At 45.8% G+C, this 19,683-nt stretch overlaps 1 protein-coding gene and 1 long non-coding RNA gene across 4 annotated transcripts in view; one reads left to right on the top strand and one right to left on the bottom strand.

Annotated features, from left to right (window-relative positions):
• Nucleotides 1-17,953, top strand: part of LOC309357200 (ATP-sensitive inward rectifier potassium channel 12) — a 47,952-nt gene extending 29,999 nt beyond the window's left edge. For 2 of the 3 annotated variants that reach the window (XM_081889261.1, XM_081889259.1), the window contains exon 2: nucleotides 15,521-17,953. In XM_081889261.1, the coding sequence (XP_081745387.1) occupies nucleotides 15,603-16,901 (1,299 nt within the window). In that variant the 5' untranslated portion in view covers nucleotides 15,521-15,602 and the 3' untranslated portion in view covers nucleotides 16,902-17,953. Of the gene's footprint in view, nucleotides 1-15,453 lie in introns of all 3 variants that reach the window. The other variant, XM_081889260.1, reaches the window with a different exon arrangement.
• Nucleotides 17,076-19,116, bottom strand: LOC309357299. The gene is made up of 2 exons (XR_014163063.1): nucleotides 18,974-19,116; nucleotides 17,076-18,818 (listed from the first exon to the last, which is right to left on the bottom strand). It is a non-coding gene; the product is annotated as an uncharacterized lncRNA (long non-coding RNA).
• Nucleotides 19,117-19,683: the final 567 nt, after the last annotated feature.

Below are 19,683 nucleotides of genomic sequence, written 5' to 3'. Positions count from 1 at the left end.
CAGGCTGGCTGAACCCTTCAGTTCAGTTCTGTTCTGACCTGTGAATAAAGAAGAGCTGTTTGAAGAATCGCTGTGTCGTCTGATACGTTCACCCACAACTTAACAGCCAGTCCAGCCCTGAAGGCCTGGCTTGCCTTCCTGCAGCTCCAGCCTCGATGAGGGAGCCTGTAGTGGGGTGCCTGGTTACGCCCCCTCATAAATTTGCACCTGGGACCACGGCCCTCCGCGCTACTCCTCTGACGTTCAGGGTCCGTCCTGCCGTGCTGCATCCTGGCAATGCGTTCCGTTCCATGCGCTTTTGCAAACTGTTTCCTCCAAGCTCAGCTTCCTCCAAGCTCCTGCGGTGAGGACGGGCCTCTGGCCAATGTGGAAACTGCAAATTACATTTGCAATTGAGCAGCGAGTGATTTCAAATTGGAATCGGCAGGTTCGCTGCTACCTGCTGACAGCAACCATCTTGACAAAAGGCAGCTGATCTGAGGCTCTGCCAGGTTTCTTTGCCTCCTTTGCTTATTCATATGGAGGGGCTCTGTCAGTTTGTGGAAGCAGTAAGCCATTTCCAGAGCATGGATTACATTTAACTCTCTGTGTGTGTGGTGTGTGTGTGTGTGTACGCCTGCAATTTGCAGTGCACCAACACCCTTTTTTCCAGAGGCTTTTGTGATGTATGCGAGAGCTGATCCACACATTTATTTACTTAGTTTTAAAGCATTTATATCCCGCCTTTCTGTCAGTTTTCCACCGGCACCTCGGGGGCAGATGGCAGTCAATGGTTTAAGAACACATTGCGTTGCAATAAAAACAACAACAAAATAGAAACTAGAGCCAATTAAAGAGCAAATAAATGATGGATTTCACAGAAGAACTGCTAAATAGATGTTGTCAAAAGCTTGGGCATATCCAATGAGATGTTTTTAACCGTCATGCAAAATATTGCAATGTAGGAGCATGGTGGTTGGGACTGGGGAGCATGTTCTGTTGATAGTCTGGGGGCCAATGCTGAGAAGGCCCTGACCTCTGAAGACACCCGTCTCACCTTTGGAGGTAGAAGCATCTGAGTCAATCCTATAGTCAACTCAATGATGTGAGACACCATTTCATGTTGCGGTCACCACTTGATGCTGCAAAGCAAATGAGATGCATCTGGAATAGTCCATGAAACACTTCTTTCATTTGAAAATAGATGTTGGAACTGATTTGGGGGAGCTATGGAAGTTCTGCTTATTGCTTTTCCTCTATGATAGGGAGAGAGATTTTGTACCCCTTCGATTCCCATTTCAGTGCGATCTCATGTCATCTGCACTTCCCAAACCAGGCAAAAATATTCCTCTTCTCCCAGGCCTTTGGCTAATTAAGCAATCTATGACCTTTTCAATTGTTTGTGTGTTACTGTTTAGTTTGTTGCTAATTTATGTATTTTTGCATTTTTATATTGTAAACTGCCCTGTGTTCCTCGGACAAAGGACGGTATGGAAATGTTTATAATAGTAATAATAATAATAATAATAATAATAATAATAATAATAATAATAATAGAACCAAAATGCAACTATCCTTCACACTTTTCTGAATTTTGCAATGCAGGCTCTGTACATATTATACAATTAAAGCACATCACTTTCCCCATAAAACCCCATGAACTGCAGATTGTTCAGGGTCCTGCCAACTATAGTTCTGTGAAGGGTAAACTACAGCTCCCGGGATGCTTTGCGGAAAAGCCACATGCTTTAAATGTGCTTTACATGTATACTGCATATGAAGGCATGGTTCTCCAACCATAAAATGTGCATGAAAGTGCAAATATACAAGGAAAACACACACAATGTGTATTTATTTATTTATTTATTTATTTTTTATTACATACAGTTTGTATGTAAGAGCCAGTGTGGTGTAGTGCTTAAGAGCGGTAGACTTGTAATCTGGTGAACCGGGTTTGCGTCTCCGCTCCTCCACCTGCAGCTGCTGGGTGACCTTGGGCCAGTCACACTTCTCTGAAGTCTCTCAGCCCCACTCACCTCACAGAGTGTTTGTTGTGGGGCAGGAAGGGAAAGGAGAATGTTAGCCGCTTTGAGACTCCTTCGGGTAGTGATAAAGCAGGATATCAAATCCAAACTCTTCTTCTTGTATTACCACTCCAATGTAAAATGAAAAAAGAAAAGAAAACCTCACATCAGTTTACAAAATGAGTGGAATTAATTAGTGAAAATTACAAAGAAATGCATTGTATTAGGGAACGCTGCTTGCAAAAATGTCTCTCAAGCAAAATTGTGTCCAGCAATGTGGATGTTAAGAGAAATGGGCACAAGAGCGAGTACAAATTTTCATGCAAGCTCTTAGAAAGCCATTCACAAACTGATGCAGAAATGGTACAAGCTGGAATTAAGAAGGGAAGAATGAATCATTCAGTTGTAGAGTTGGAGGGGACCACGAGGATCATCTAATCCAGGCATGGCCAAACTTGGCCCTCCACCTGTTTTGGGACTACAATTCCCATCATCCTTAGCCAACAGGACCAGTGGTCAGGGATGATGGGCATTGTAGTCCCAAAACAGCTGGAGGGCCAAATTTGGCCATGCCCCAACCCTCTGCAATGCAGGGGGGGGCGTTTTGCCCAATGTGGGGCTCAAACCCACAACCCTGAGATTAAGAGTCTCGTGCTCTACCAACTGAACTATTACTCATGGGCAAACTCGACCAATCAGTTCATTTTTAGTCTCTGATAGCTGTTTCACATGGAGAAGCCATTGCTTGATGGTGCTGTTGCAGAGAGAATGGCATATATGTGTGAAGTAGTGGGAGGTACGGATTCATGTCCCTACACAGCTTTGTTGTTACTTTAAGAGAGGTGGACCCTAAGCTGGTTGCATTTCCAACTCAATGTCCCCCCCCACCGCCCCCAGTCTAAGTGGGTGCTAGCAAAGTCACTTAAATAACACAAATGGTGTCCAGAAAGAAAACTCCTGATACCACTTAACTGAAGAAACTCGAGGAGAAAGGAACAGAGACGTTTTTGTCACTCTCTGGTCAGGCCTTGTACGTAGCAGGGAGACATTCAACCAAACATACAGAGGAAAACTCCTTCAAAGCTACACACTCAGTCAGAGAAGGTGCTGGTTCAGTGAGGATCCTGCAACGCTGCCTGGTTCCCATATCCCTTTTGGCTAGTTGACCTGAATATGAAGAGAAATAACCCTTAAGTTACAAATGTAAATATCCCTGTCATTGCACTTTGAACAGCTGGATCCTTTGAAGAGGCAATCTTTGTGCTTGAGGTGAGGGACCTTTTTTGGTCTGGGGACTGCATCCCAGAGTGATTCGGCAATCAATTCCTTCTCCCAGGGAGGGGAATAGGGGTTTTCTAAGAACTCTCAACTCCCTTAACAAACTACAGGTCCCAGAATTTTTTTGCAGGAAACCATGGCTGCTTATTGTGGAATGATGTGACTTTAAACGTATAGTTCAGAATAAATCTACGATCTTACCTGAGTCTGACAGAGGTTAGGAAGAGGGAATTGATATGATGGGATTGATATAAACTAGACAAATTGCACCCTTCACATTTGAACTTGTTTATTTCCAACATATTCCAAGTTTGCTGGTGAAATTTTCCTCTTAAAGGCTCATATTTGATGACTAATTGCTTTCGCTCATTACCTTTCCCTCCTTCCAAAACACCAAGTTCATCCAGAACGGGGAGCGTTGAAAAGGAATTGAATGAGGAGGAGACTAGTACATTTGATTGCTTGTTTCCCAAGCAATTTGGAACAATCAGAGTTTCTTCACCATTTCCCCCTCTTCAAATGTGTTTCAGGTGAAGCAGTCAGCGGCCTCTGTAAATAAATAAGGGACCTCACCGAATACCCTCACACTTGCCCCTCTTTCAAAGTTATTAGCCTCTGGGGACATGGGCTGGGGAGGGCTGCATTGATAGGAGTGGGGTCACATGTCTCTATGCGGAGCTACACATGATGCATGCAAAAGAATTATGCAACGGCAGCGGTTGGGAACATTCGGCATTATAGCAAGGAATCGAAAGCAGCCAGAGATCAGAGAGATGGATATGATGGGACTCTCGTTTCCATCTCCCTACCCTGCTCCACAGGGAAAGCGCCATAGCTCAGTGTCAAAACAGCTGCTTTGCGTCTAGAAGGTCTCGTTTTCATTTCCCAGCACCCCCCTGCCTGAGCCCCTGGAGAGCTGCAGCCAGACGAGACTGACTTAGATGGACCGATGGTCTGATCTGATGATAATAATAATAAATTTTTATTTATACCCCGCCCTAGCAGTAACTGTTTGTTATACCTAGCAGTTCGAAAGCACCCTTACGTTCAATTAGATAAATAGGTACCGCTTTATAGCGGGAAGGTAAACGGCGTTTCCATGCACTGCTCTGGTGCCGGTTCACCGGAGCAGCTTCGTCACACTGGCCACGTGACCTGGAAGTGTCTGCGGACAGTGCTGGCTCCCGGCCTCTAGAGTGAGATGAGCACACAACCCTAGAGTCTGTCAAGACTGGCCCGTATGGGCAGGGGTACCTTTACCTTTACTTACCCCGCCCTTCCCGGTTCAAAAACCGGGCTCAGGGCGGCTAACAACAAATTTTAAACAATTAATGCAACAAAAAACAGCATAAAATACAATATAAAATGTGAATAACAATAAATTCAGAATTCAAAAATCAATTCAAGGGGGAAACACATCCAATAAACATTAGATGATCACCAGGGCTAGCTGGCTAAATTAGTCCTATTTGGGCCAGCGTGGAGACCAGGGGAGAATTAGCTGTGGGATCCCAGAGCTGGTAATCTTCATAAAATGGGGAGGGGGAGGGAAGGAAGGGGAATAAAAGATCAGGCTAAGTTCAAGTTGAAAGCCAGGCGGAATAGCTCTGTCTTACAGGCCCTGCGGAAGGGAGTTAAATCCTGCAGATGGAAGGAAGGCACCTGTGTTCTTGTGTTCTGGGTGTTCCAGCTGAGTGCAAAGGTTTTTCTCTCGCATTTCAACAGGAATGCTGCTCCACAGAACAGGGGCAGCCACGCTACAAGCCCTGCTCTGAGTTACAGCAGAACAGACTTCCAAGATCTTTGGAACTGGCAGGGGAAACTCTTGCACAGACCGCAGCGATCTACAGGGTGTACAAGGGATAAGGCAGATAGAGAGGTAGCTTTGCCCTACAAAATCAAAGGAGGCTTCCCAATGAGAGGAAATTGAGGTTCCTTAACAGCAACAACAGCTTTATTATTTATACCCTGCCCATCTGACTGTGTTACCCTAGCCACTCTAGGCAGCTTAGAATGAAAACACAGCAAACGCTAAACATTAAAAACTTGCCTACCTTCAGATGTCTTTGGAAAGTTGTGTACAGTGGTATCTCGGGTTAAGTACTTAATTTGTTCCGAAGGTCCGTTCTTAACCTGAAACTGTTCTTAACCTGAAGCACCACTTTAGCTAATGGGGCCTCCTGCTGCCGCCACACCGCCAGAGCACAATTTCTGTTCTCATCCTGAAGCAAAGTTCTTAACCCAAGGTACTATTTCTGAGTTAGCGGAGTCTGTCACCTGAAGCGTATGTAACCTGAAGTATATGTAACCCAAGGTACCACTGTAGTTGTTTATCTCCTTGACATCTGACGGGAGGGCATTCCACAGGGAAGGTGCCACTACCGAGGAGGCCCTCTGCCTGGTTCCCTGTAGCTTCACTTCGCTCAGTGAGGGAACCACCAGAAGGCCCTCGGAACTGGACCTCAGTGTCTGGGCAGAACGATGGGGGTGGAGGTGTTCCTTCATGTATACATAGGGATGGGAAGCCTGTGGCCCTCCAGAAGTTGTTGGACTACAAGTCCCATAATCCCTGACTATTGGCCACAGCATCCCGAGGACCACAAGTTGCCCACCCCATAGTGCTTTGCCCATCCTGCCCAATCCTAAAGAGGATTTGGGTGGATCCTGTTTTACAAAAGCCACATCCACTCACCAAGGGGGAAAGACATAGTGCAGTGACCTCTTCTTTTCATGCAGGTGGCCCCAGATTCAATACCTGACACCTCCAGGTAGAACCAGGGGAGACCCCTGTGCAAAATCCTAGAGCAGCCTTTCTCAACCTTGGGTTGACAGATGCTGGACTAACAACTCCCATCATCCCTAGCTGGCAGGACCAGGGACCAGGGATGACGGGAGTTGTAGTTCAACAACATTTGGGGGCCCAAGGTTGAGAAAGGCTGTTCTAGAGAGTTGCTGTCAATCTGTGTAGAAAATACTGAGCGAGCTGGACCCGTGGTCTGACTCAGTAAAATACAGCTTCCTAAGAAGGCTGGATTTAGCTCCTGGCTATGTGCACAGCCAGAGAGATCTTTAGGGATCCGACGCAGGTTTTCGATGTCATGTGATACCACTGTGGAGGAGTAGGGAAGAAGTACTCCTGGTTATTGCAAGAGGAACGATGACATCAAAAAGGGGGCCCTAGGCAAAGTCGTACTCTCTCAGCTGCAATCCTTGCCTTCAGCTGTTTTTAAGGGTAACTCAAACAACTCTGAATATGCTGCCGTAATTATTACTACTCATAATGTAAGGTACTGGGGGAAAGAGTTAAATCAAAATAAGAACCTTATATGAGCCGTTTTGCTGAGCAACGTGTACCCAAAAAAAGGGTTTTATTCTTCATCCGGGGGCAAGTTTATTATAACAGGGCTGTTCACTACCATGTCAATGGCCTTCCAGATGTTGATGGGCTCCCACCTCTCAACAGCCCCAGCCAGCATGGCCAAGGGTCAGGAATATATGGAGCTGTAGTTCTGCAAGCTTTTAATGTTTGATGCATTACTGTATTTTAATATTTTGCTGAAAGCCACTCAAAGTGGCTGGGGAAGTCCAGCCAGATGGGCGGGGTATAAATAATAAATTATTATTATTATTATTATTATTATTATTATTATTATTATTTGGATAGCCACAGGTCTCCCACCCCGAGCTATGTGCAAAATAGTACGTAATTTTATCTCCTTTTGTTTTGGATTACAAGCTCCATCATCCCTGACCATTACCCATGCTGGCTAGAAGTTTTAGTCCGTAATATCTGGAGGGCACGATGTTCATTATCCCTGGTGTAAAGTTACTCTCTTAAACCGGGGAAAACGTTATTGGATCGTGGGCTGCATTTCCATCTTAGCAACCTTACAGGGGCCGCATGGGGCCACAGGCAAAAGTGGGCGGGGTCACAAATGTGAATGAGGCAACAAGAAGGCTTTGTTAGTGACGGATTAGCATAGAGCGAGTTGGGAAAGGAAACAAAAATAAGCAGAAGCTGGGTACTTCTTCCCTTTTCTTTGATGGGGTCCTTTCTTCAAACTAGCGTTTTAAATGGTGACACTTCAGTGCAAGATGGTTTGCACGTCTAAGTGAAAGCTTAAGGTTGTATTCCAGCTGGCTGAAGAGCTTTTGTTAAAGCCAAGTGTGTTCTCCAAGTCGCCTCTGTGTGACTAGGAGTAAGCCCCACAGAGTTCAAAGGAGCTTACGTCCAGGAAACTATGCATCGGTTTATTAAAATCCTAGTAAACTGTGTGTTGAAATATGTACCTGCTCTTTCGTGGCAGTGTACGTGTGTAGTTATGCATATTGCAGTGACTAACAAAATAAAAATGTTAAATTCTTAAAGCAAAATATTTTGGCTTCTGCTTTCATCAGTTGCTCTGATAAAAATTATGCCGTTTCCAAGGAGGCTGTTATAGAGCTTTGAGAATGGACAGCTCAGAAGGCCTTTGAAGCCACTAAAGCTAAGAGATGCTGATACTCTACTCTAGCTTGAAGCCATGCGGTGTTGATATGCTCAGAGTTTACATCCAGAAGTTCTTCCTTTCTCCTAACATTGTTGGATCTGTCTGCATCTCTATAGCAATTATCGATAACAGGCTGCGGTTCTCAGATTTAAAATGTTTAGCAACAGGCTGCTCTGCTTTTCTTTTCTTTTTTTGTCGAAATTGATGATTTGTGGTTTCTAAAATGTGTTCGCAGGTTGATTTTGCGATGCAATTTCCCCCCAGGAAAAGAGCTTTTTTCTGGGGCTGCGATCTCACTTTTTGTGCCTGAAAAAAAGCAAGTTCCTGTCGCAAAATCGTGCAAGATTGCATCACCCCAAATGGCCGCTGTCCTCTTATGAGAAAAAAAGGGATGATGGCATCCCAAAGTTGGCCTTCCAGTTTTTCCCTTTGACATGTTGGAGGGTCTAAGAGAGGGGTTAGTGAGCATGTGCAGAAAGCAGCCTTCTGCACAATGGTAAAATTCGCACTCGTCGCTCCGCCCACCTTCACACCTGGGACATGACCCTTAGAGGGTAATCCAGAAAGGATCATGGACTTCAGGCCGAAAAGGGTTTCCCATCCCTGTGTAGAGTGATCAGTAATTTCCCCCTCTGTGTCCCTTTGTGGCATCTGCAATTGCAAGTTTCCGCTGCGATCATTACACACTTTGCACATGTGATTTCAGCCTCCTGCTGCCCCGGCCCCTCAGAAAGCTCCCAGAGCCGCTGGACACTGTTTGCCCAAAAGAGCTGGGGGGGGGGCTTTGCCAGGAGGCCACTGAACCTGCAGCTTGCCCAGCTCCCAAGCAAGCACTGGCCTAAAGCAGAAAGCGATTTCTGTTGTTTTCTGCAGAAGGTCCCCAAGGGCAGTGAATTAGGAAGGATTAATTGAACGGGTAGCCTGATGATCCCTCCAGGAGGGAAGAACAGCCACATAGTTACATAATCTCTCCCCCTCTCCACCTCCCTACTTTAAGTAATAAACTCATCAGATAAAGCAGCTCTAGTTTGTTGGAGGTCACTAATTCCTCCCTCCCTTTCCCTTTGTAACTGTTGCTTTGCCCAAACTCTTTGGGAAGAGTGTTGCCTTGATGCACATCAAAGGGAAGCAGACCGTTCCCCTTTCCTAAATGTATTTCTTCCTCGAGATAGGTGGGTTTTTATAAAGGGATCTTGGCACTTTTTTTATTTGCGCCAAAAACCACCTCAGGATATTTGGGAGGTGGGAAAGCCGGTGGATATTTTCCAATCAGCACAATAGCGCAGGGAGGAAAAATGTGATTAGGTTGGTTCACATCAGAATTCAAAGTATCAAATCCAGGCGCAAGCTGGATTCTCTACAAATAGGTAAATCTGTATCATCATCATCATCATCAGTGTTATTTTTCTAGAAAAAGAGGCGTCAGAACTGACCATGAAGTCTCCCTTGTTCTCTTATAATGGCAATGGCACCCACCTGGGGGGGGGGAGCCCTAATCATTATCATTATCCATCGTTAATCAGTCACTTTATGCAATATAAAAAGCCTCAAAGTGACTTGACGGGGTAAAGCACAAAACACAAATGTAATTAAAAACTGGGGGGGGGGGGGACGGAACAACGAACATTACAAAATACATCAAAAGCTCATCCAGCAACATTTTAACCACCTAAGAGGTTTTATTACAGTCAAGTGGTATGCAAATGATGTGAAATAAATAAAGATAAACACCACCTCAAAAATCATCACCGAAGAAGAGGCTTTTTGCTGTCCCTGCTCAGTTCCTTGTACTTCCTCGGCCTCTCTACCTCAAACACATTCAGACATGCCCACATTGAATTGATTCTAGCATTGGACCCCACATTCTCTCTTACATTCTGAACAGAGGAAAAGTACAAATATATACTCTCTTGTTATTTTTAATAACAGCTCACAGGAGCCTGTTGTAGATGTTGTTTTCCTCCACTGATGGGGTGCAAGATGGTGGGGAACAAGCCCACACCATTTTGTGATTGTGTACCTTATATGCTCATTTAGATAAGGCAGCCATTTTGTGCTATGCCACACACACCCCGTGGCCGCCATTTTGTTATTCCTTTTATTTATTCTTTACAAATTATATTCCTAAAACTGCCCGCTGGTATAAAATACATCAAGGTGGCAATGTATGCAAATATGATGGGACATAAAATACCGTTAAAACAATTCAAAATAATCATGAATATGTCTGGCTCATCTTAGGAAAATTTAAACAACTGAATAGAGTTTTTGGCGTAAAAAGGACTTTGAGAAAAACCTTAAAATTAGCAAGAATGCCTGCCAAATCTCAGCTGGGTGTGTGTTGCGCACCATGGGACCAATGACACCAAATGCTTGACTACTAGCTGAAGCCAGGCTTCTGAAACCCAGAGAAAATTCACAGCCCTCCTCCAGATGATTGGGTGTGTTTAGCTTGGAAAAGAGGAGGCTGAGGGGAGATGATAGCCATCTTCAAATATCTGAAGGGCTGTCACACAGAAGATGGAGCCAGCTTGTTTTCTCCGGCTCTGGGGGGCAGGACTCGACCCAGTGGATTCAAGCTGCAAGAAAGGAAATTCTGACTAAGTATCAGGAAAAGCTTTCTGACAAGGAAGAGCTGTTTGACGGTGGAACAGACTCCCTCAGAAGGTGGTGGACTCTCCTTCCTTGTAGGTTTTTAAGCAGAGGTTAGATGGCCATCTGTCAGGGATGCTTTAGCTGAGATTTCTTCATTGCAGGGGATTCTATGACTGCAGTGATCTAGCTGGAATATAAGGGCTTGTGTGGTCTTTAGGGCTTTGTATATTAGTACAAGAACCTCCGACTAGGCCCTGTAGCATATGGGCAGCAGCGCAGCTGTTTTGCCAGAGATATCACATGCATGCCCTCCAGCATTTCTCCAGTGAAAATAGGGATGTCCCATTCCATAATGATAATTTTACTATTGATACCCCATACATCTTACTAGGTGGCCCCAGCCACTTGGCAGCTTCCAAGGTGTATAAAAACATAAAAAACAATAAACAATAAAAAACCACTTCCCTATACAGTGGTACCTCAGGTTACATACGCTTCAGGTTACATATGCTTCAGGTTACAGACTCCGCTAACCCAGAAATAGTGCTTCAGGTTAAGAACTTTGCTTCAGAATAAGAACAGAAATCGGGCTCCGGCGGCGCAGCAGCAGCAGGAGGCCCCATTAGCTAAAGTGGTGCTTCAGGTTAAGAACAGTTTCAGGTTAAGAACAGACCTCCGGAATGAATTAAATACTTAACCTGAGGTACCACTGTACAGGATTGCCTTCAGACAGCTCGGGAGTCAGATAACTCCATACCCTCCAACATTTATCCAGTGAAAATAGGGTCATCCTAAGGAAAAGTGGGATGTTCTGGGATCAAATCAGAAACCAGGACAGCTTCTCTAAATCAGGGCATAGCTGTCAACTTTTCCCCTTTTTTGCGAGGAATCCTATTCGGAATAAGGGAATTTCCCTTAAAAAAAAGGGAAAGGTTGACAGCTACGAATCAGGGATGTCCCTGGAAAATAGGGACACTTGGCGGGTCCACACCTGCAGTTCTTTTTTGCTGCATTCTGCTCTAGATGAAGCTTCTAGGCCAGCCCCACATAGACCCCATTGCGGTAGTCCAGTCTCAAGGTTATCAATGCACGGGGCTACAGTGGCTGGTTTAATCTGATCCAAATACAGCTGTTGCTGGTTTCTCAGGCAAGGCTGCTAAAAGGCACTCCTGATTACCTCCCACTGCATTTCCCTCAAAATCCTAAAGAAACCTGCTGGCTGAAAAAGTTTGGTGACTCCAGATATATGTGCTTTGATTTGCAGAAACAATTTTAAAAAATTAACTGTGTCAGCCAAAACCACAAAACAGGTATTCTAAAGCCCTTGGACCCATGCTGGGAACTAATCAAAATCAACACTGGGCAGGTAATTGGTTATTTATGCTTGTTCTGGTAACAGGTGAGAGAAGGGAGGATAAATTCCTTGACCAGTTTTGAGTTGTCCACCCAATGAGAGGCTTCATGGGAAAGGACTGTCAATTCAGTGGGAGATCATCTTCTTTGCATGCCGACGACCTCAGGTTCTATTCTTGGCACCTCCAGGTACAGCTGGTAATGTTACCTGTCTGAAACCCCAGGGAGGGGGGGACTGCTGTTTGTCAGTGTGGGACAATATGGAGCTAAATAGGCCAATGGTCTTAACACAGCCTTCTATGTCTCTATCCAGACCCTTCCCTTGTTATGAATTTCATAACACCGACAGCAGATGAAAGGAAATTGACAAGAGGCTGTATTTAAAGAGATTACAGGGTCTTCTAGGGATAAGCTAGAAATTCAATTAAAGCTCCTCTTGCGCTCTCTCTTTTTCCTGGCCAAACCAGCTGCAGGGAACCAAATCCAAGAATCAAGGAGACCTTTAAGCATCTTCCAGGTGCGTTCTGGTCCCATTCTTAAAGGGCCGATCGGCGAATTCTGTAGGGAATTCACTTAAGCCGCACGGGGTTGTTCTAACACAACAGAGGCCTGTCTTCTAATGCCTGCGTAGTTCGTAGCAAATCCGACAGGAGTGCAAGATTATGTGTTTAGTTCTGGGTTGGGAGGAATACAGGAAGCTGACTGAAACCGAATTCCTCCATCTAGCACAGTCATGTTGGCACTGACTGCCAGAGCCTCTCGAAGGTTTCATTTCGGGGACATTCCCAGCCCTGCCTGCTGAGGATTGAAGATGCAACCTTCTGCACGCAAAGCAAACGTTTAATCACTGAGCCACACCCCTTCCTCAGGACCCACATGCCTGCTGCGATAATTCAGGAAGTTTTCAGGTGTGTTAATGGTTCAGAGGGCGGTCTGCAGGTACAGAGCACAGCTCTTCAGCTGAAGTTAAGCAGGTTCTAGCTTAGTTAGCTGCCTCGATTGGAGGCTGAATGGGAACCAGACAGAAGCTGCTCTGAGCTGTTTGGAGAAAAAGTGATCACAACTACGTACAAATATGGGAGCAAATGAAGCTGTTAGCACCTCAGTCCGTCTAGGTCAGTACTGTCTACACTGATTAACAGCAGTGCTTTGGGTAATAATAATAATAATAATAATAATAATAATAATAATAATTTATTATTTGTACCCCGCCCATCTGGCTGGGTTTCCCCAGCCACTCTGGGCAGCTTCCAACAAAGACAAAAAATACACTAAAATGTCACACATTAAAAACTTCCCTGAGCAGGACTGCCTTCAGATGTTTTCTGAAAGTCAGGTAGTTGTTTTTCTCTTTGACATCCGGTGGGAGGGCATTCCACAGGGCGGGTGCCACCACCGAGAAGGCCTTCTGCCTGGTTCCCTGTAGCTTAGCTTCTTGCAATGAGGGAAGCGCCAGAAGGCCCTCGGCTTGTTGTCAGACAGTGGACTTTGCTATCCCATTCTGGAAATGTCGGGGATTGAAGAGTTGGCTGTTTAGATTGGGAAGACGTTTGGTGCTTCAGCGGATGAGCTGGGGGTGGAGAGCATGGGATCGGGCAAGGAAATCATGCAGATCATTGGCAAAGCATATGTTTTGCATGCCCAAGACCGCAAGTTCAGCCCCTGACATTCCCAGGGAGGGCTGTTCAAAACCCAGAAGAGTCACTGTCAGCAGGGCCTTCTTAAGTATATCCAGTGCTGTGGTGCAAAGATCCCACCCCCATTTCGCAGAGTTGCCGACCTTTTTACTGTGCTGCTGGCAGCTTTGTGGGGCTGGATGAGGGGGGCAGCAGCTGGGGGGCAGCTCCTCCAGTGGGGAAGAGGCGGAGGCTCCGGGCATGGTGCTACTTCAGCGAGGCGGGCGAGGGCAGCGAGCTGATGCCAGGAGGTGCTGCGCCCAGTGTCTGCCTCTTCCCTGGCACCCTCCAGAACCTAGCACCCTGGCACCCGGCGCCACTTGCCTCTATGGGCAAAACGCCCCTGACTGCCAGTCAGTGAAGACTAGGGTTAACCAACATGGCAACCTCCAGATGACCCTGGAGGCTACACTTCCCATCATCCCTGACCATCAGCCATGCTGGCTGGGCTGATGGGAGCTGTAGTCTAACAACGTCTGGAGGATATCACATTGGCTACCCCCGTAAGCAGACAATACTCGGCTAGATGGACTCGTGCTCAGACTCAATATCTGACACGTCCTTCTGTTCCTGAGCTCCTTTGTTTGCTCCGTGAACTGATTTGGCCTTCCGGTTTCTGCAGTGCTCAGCGAATGGCATGAGGCGGCCCTCGCCAGCTGACATAGAGCCCCTCAACGTGACCACAAGAGTGTTTTCGTTACATCTCTCCCCCCTGGCCATGGCAGTGATTACAGCAATCGACTCTATTGACCAGTCTAGCTGTGAGATTCAAAGCAACAACACACCCAGATCAGGAAGCTCGGAGGCATGTCGTCAACACTGTGGCTCCAAGGTGCATTTTGCAAAGGCGGTTGCTCGATGGGCCTCGCCTTGTCACGAAAAGGACCGCTTATTCTGTTCCCTGCTCTGTTGTGCTCTTGCTAATTCCATGTATATTCCCCCCCTCCATTATGCTTCCTTGACACTCCCAGCTAGATGCAAAATGAGAACACAAAATTCATAATGAAAAAAGGCAAAGATCCGAATATCCCCACCTCCCACAAACACATTTAAAAGGCCACAGATTCTTCAACACTTCAGAAACAATCTTTATTTTTTTATTACTAGAGAGGATGAAACGCACCTTCAATGGAACAAATGCACACTCAGTGCTTCTAAAGTTTTTAAAAAGTGGTCAATCTTCCTGAAATAGTAGTCACTTTGCACAGTTTATACTACTTCTAATGTTTCCTCATCCATTTCATCTATCTGAATGCTTTGAGAGTGTCTGATGCTGTAGCACTGTTGAAGCTAAGTACCAACAACTGTTATTTGAAGGAATCCCCATGAGGGCTAGTATCTTGATTCCCCAGCCCAGAGTGGCTGAGGAAACCCAGCCACATGGGCAAAGTATAAATAATAAAATTATTATTATTATTATTATTATTATTATTATTATTATTATTATTATTATTTCTTTTCTAATTGATGAAAGCTGAGATTCTGGGGAGGCATAATTCTGCACTCGGTTTCAAAATGTTGAGCTGTAAACAGTACTAGTCCTACTCAGAGTAGGCCTCCTGAAGATAACAGGCATGGCTACCTTAGGTCAATTCATGTCTGTGTAGACCAGGGGTCAGCAAACGTTTTCAGCAGGGGGCTGGTCCACTGTCCCTCAGACCTTGTGGGATGCTGAACTATAATTTTTTTTGGGGGGGGAATGAATGAATTCCTATGCCCCACAAATAACTCAGAGATGCATTTTAAATAAAAGCACACATTCTACTCATGTAAAAACACCCTGATTCCTGGGGCATCCACGGGCCGGATTTAGAAGGCAATTGGGCCAGATCCAGGCCCCGGGCCTTAGTTTGCCTACCCATGGTGTAGACCTTAGCTGGAGACAACCCTACCTGCTTTTCCTGCACATGGACAAAAGCAGAGAGAAACTTGAACCTTGTTAAGTTTGAAATATGATTTTATTTTATCTACCTTACCTTTCCAGCAAATTCCTGGAGTGGCTGTCACAACTTCTCGTTTCTGAGAGATAACCCATGTGTCTTTGTTTTCTCATTGCAGAACCTCCACTTAGATCTATCTGCCTGCAGCACTTCAAAATCTAAGGGCTCCTTCCTCTCTTCCATAGGGTCAAGACTGGGAGGGAGCCAAGGGCAACGCCCCCCAAAGAGTCCAGAGACCCTTCTGCCCCACTGCTGCTCGACTCAGGGATGAGTGCAGGTAGAGTTAACCCTTACAGCATCGTATCTTCTGAGGAAGACGGGTTGACTTTAACCACCATGCCGGGAGTGAATGGCTTTGGCAACGGTAAGATCCACACGAGGAGGAAATGCCGGAACCGGTTTGTTAAGAAGAACGGACAATGCAACGTTGAGTTTACCAACATGGATGACAAACCACAGAGGTACATTGCGGACATGTTCACTACGTGTGTGGACATCCGCTGGAGATATATGCTGCTGCTCTTCTCCCTTGCCTTTCTGGTGTCCTGGTTGTTGTTTGGTCTTATTTTTTGGCTCATAGCGCTTGTCCACGGAGATATCGAGAAGCCAGTCAAGGACGAAACCTTCACCCCTTGCCTCCTCCAAGTGAATGGCTTTGTGGCTGCTTTCCTGTTCTCCATTGAGACACAGACCACGATAGGCTACGGGTTCCGGTGCGTCACGGAGGAGTGCCCGCTTGCTGTTTTCATGGTGGTCCTCCAGTCCATCGTGGGGTGTATCATAGACTCTTTCATGATTGGCGCCATCATGGCAAAAATGGCTAGGCCCAAGAAGAGGGCCGAAACCTTACTCTTCAGCCATCATGCGGTCATAGCCATGAGGGACGGCAAGCTTTGCCTGATGTGGAGAGTGGGGAACCTGCGGAAAAGTCACATTGTTGAGGCTCATGTCAGAGCTCAGCTAATAAAGTCCAGGATCACCGAAGAGGGGGAATACATCCCACTTGACCAAATAGATATCGACGTTGGGTTCGACAAAGGCTTGGACCGTATTTTCTTAGTGTCTCCGCTCACCATCCTCCACGAGATCAACGAAGAGAGCCCTCTGTTTGGGATTAGCCGGCAGGATCTGGAAACGGACGACTTTGAAATCGTGGTTATCCTTGAGGGCATGGTGGAAGCTACCGCCATGACGACACAAGCCCGGAGCTCCTACTTGTCCAGCGAGATCTTGTGGGGCCACCGCTTTGAGCCCGTCTTGTTTGAGGAGAAATGCCAGTACAAAGTTGACTACTCGCACTTCCACAAGACGTATGAGGTCCCGTCGACCCCTTGCTGCAGTGCCAAGGACCTGATGGAAAACAAATTCCTCCTTCCCAGCACCAACTCTTTCTGCTATGAGAATGAGCTTGCCTTCATGAGCCGCGATGAGGAGGAAGAGGAGGAGGAGGAGGATGACAGCAGAGGTTTGGACGACCCAGGCTCAGACAACCAGCCTGAATTTGAGACGCTGCAGGCCACCGTTGCTCTGGATCAAAGATCCTACAGAAGGGAGTCGGAAATATGACCCAGGGCCTCTGTAACTGCTTTCGAGGGTGTCTCTCCCCCTGCCCCGGTCTCTTTCCCTCCTCAACGAAACCCAATTCAAATTATGCAGAACAATGCAAGTGCCATAGGAATGCCTGAGAGCTAGAATGGTTTTTAGGGTGTTGTTTTTGTTGTGCGTTTTTTTTAAAAAACAAAAACACAAAAAACCCCAAGGTTTAATCGCAATAACTACTGAATGGCATGGTCTGAGAAACCCTAGCCAGCCTCAAAGTGTTGTGAACATCCAGTGTTAACAAAGCTGTTAAGAGAACATATTGAAGGGCAGATTCAATATGGTGGCACCACAAGCTTAGAAACCCAAACATTGTGAGTTTGAGGCTCTGTGCGGGAGGAGTATCATCACATCCAGAGTGATATGATCTAGGACTCATCCCTTTTGTCCTGCAACTTTATCCCAGGGACAACAGTTCTTTAGCAATCAGTTGGAGGAGACAGCAATTCAGGTTTTCTCCTGATTGCTGATTGCTGTGGTTTAAAGTTAAAGAGTGGGCTTTCCCTGGGAAAGGTGTAGGGCAAGGGGGAAACTGCACAGACCCATGCCTGGGAAGTGTGGGTCAAACAGAATACTGCTTGGACCCGCGCTTTCTAAGCACAGGACAAGTGGAAATGTGGGCAAGCTCTTTGTCTCTATGTTCCCTGTTGAAAATGAGGTTTGTTTTTTTTTAAAAAAAAAGCTAAGCACTATACAATTTCAAAAGGAGAAAATATCAGGTAGCAAAATCATGTTGTTGTTTTTCAAAATATGAATGAACAAATTATATTATATTTAATATATGTAATATATACATGTACTGCCTGGAGATGTAATTCTGTTGCACTAGATCAGCACTTGAAGTCCTACAGCTCATAGTACACCTTTATTGTTGAGGGGAAAGCAAGGGAGGTTATTTTTAATCTTTTTGTTTGACTTCCCACATGCAAAACTATTTACCAAAAAACATTATTTTTCAAACAAGAAAAGCGATTGCTTTTTAGAAGGGAACAAAGTCCAAAGTCGACAAAAGGAACAAAGCTCTTTTGTCTCTCTCTCTCTCTCTTTCTGAAAAACAAAACAAAACACATTTTCATTTAGGAAAAGCTTTCAGTTTTCTTGCCTGGTGTCCTCAAAAGTGGAGGGAGAAAATCCACACAAAAAAATTGTAGAGAAGGACTAGACGTTACGACATGGGAGCCCCAACCCTGTGGTTTATTTATCCTGTGTTGGTAATGCAGGGCAAGGGGAGATAAGTGCAGGGAGGAATCAAGAGGAGAAGCGCTGAACCCTTCCTCCAGCCGCTCATCTCAAATGACCCAACCCTCTCCGTCCCGTCCCGTCCCCCCCTCAGACAGGCCCTGAGACTGAAAGCAGGGCCAGGTTTAGGACAACCACTCTCAGAGGGTCCTTTGGAAAGATCACAGGGGCACAGGAAAGATTAGACACTGTCCCCTCACATACCAGTTTCCTACTATGGAAGGCATTGGGAAATTGTGGCCCTCCAGAGATGTTGCTGGAATAATAGTAATAATAATAATAATAATGTATTATTTATACCTCGCCCATCAGGCTGGGCCTCCCCAGCCACTCTGGGCAGCTCCCAATAGAATATTAAAAACACAATAAAATACCAATAGCACTGACAACATCCCTTGACCATTGGCCATACTGGCTGGGGCTGATGGGGACTGTAGGCCAACTCCCCCATTCACATTATCATAGGAAATGTGGATGTGCAGAGTTAAAACGAGGTGCCACACAGACTAAGGTCACATCCACAACATACATCTCAAGCACTCTTAGGCCACTTTGAACAATTCTGGCTTCCCCAAAGAGACGTGGGAGCTGTAGTTTGTTATGGCTGCTGGGAATTGTAGCTCAGCGAGGGGCCTCTGGACAACTCTAAGCACCCTTAGCCAGTGGCGTACTGTGGGATGTCAGCACCCGGGGCAAGGCAAGTAATTTGTGCCCCCTAACCCGTGGATTTGCGCCCCCTAACCCTAACCCCCAGATGTTGCGCCCAGTGCGGCCGGCCCCCCCTGCACCCCCCACGCTACGCCACTGCCCTTAGCAACCCACTGTTCCCTGGATTCTTTGGGGGGAACCATGGCTGGATTAAGGCGGCATGAGAGTGCTTGAACTGTGTGCAGATATAGTTTATGTCTGTATTTATTTGGGGGTGTTATGCCGCCTTCCAGATCAAGGAGTTAAGAGCGGTGGACTCGTAATCTGGTGAACTGGGTTCGCTTCCCCGCTCCTCCACATGCAGCTGCTGGGTGACCTTGGGCCAGTTACACTTCTTTGAAGTCTCTCAGCCCCACTCACCTCACAGAGTGTTTGTTGTGGGGGAGGAAGGGAAAGGAGAATGTTAGCCGCTTTGAGACTCCTTTGGGAGTGATAAAGTGGGATATCAAATCCAAACTCTTTTTCTCAAGCTCACAGTGAGCATGAAGGGAAGGGGAAAAAGTTTTTTAAAATATTGAGCCATTATGAAAAAATACATTACATTTGGGGAAATTGCTTTGTATAAGTGTCTATACATATATATTAGGAGAATATGTATTAGGAGAATATATAATATATATACTGATATATTAGGAGAAAGTCACCATAAAATGCTGTTGAACCTTCATGAGGACCTTAATTTATTTATTTTTTTAAAAAGGAAAATAATGTGGAAATGTGGAGAACTGAACTTAAGAATGGAAAAATGAGAAACTGAGAAGAACCAAAACTGGCTGACTTGCCCATCCTTTGTCCTTGACCA

Source organism: Podarcis melisellensis, assembly GCF_964234715.1.
Source record: "Podarcis melisellensis genome assembly, chromosome: 14".
Taxonomy (NCBI): Eukaryota; Metazoa; Chordata; class Lepidosauria; order Squamata; family Lacertidae; genus Podarcis; species Podarcis melisellensis.
Note: the sequence above shows the minus strand (reverse complement) of the source record. Positions and strands in the feature narration are given on the sequence as shown.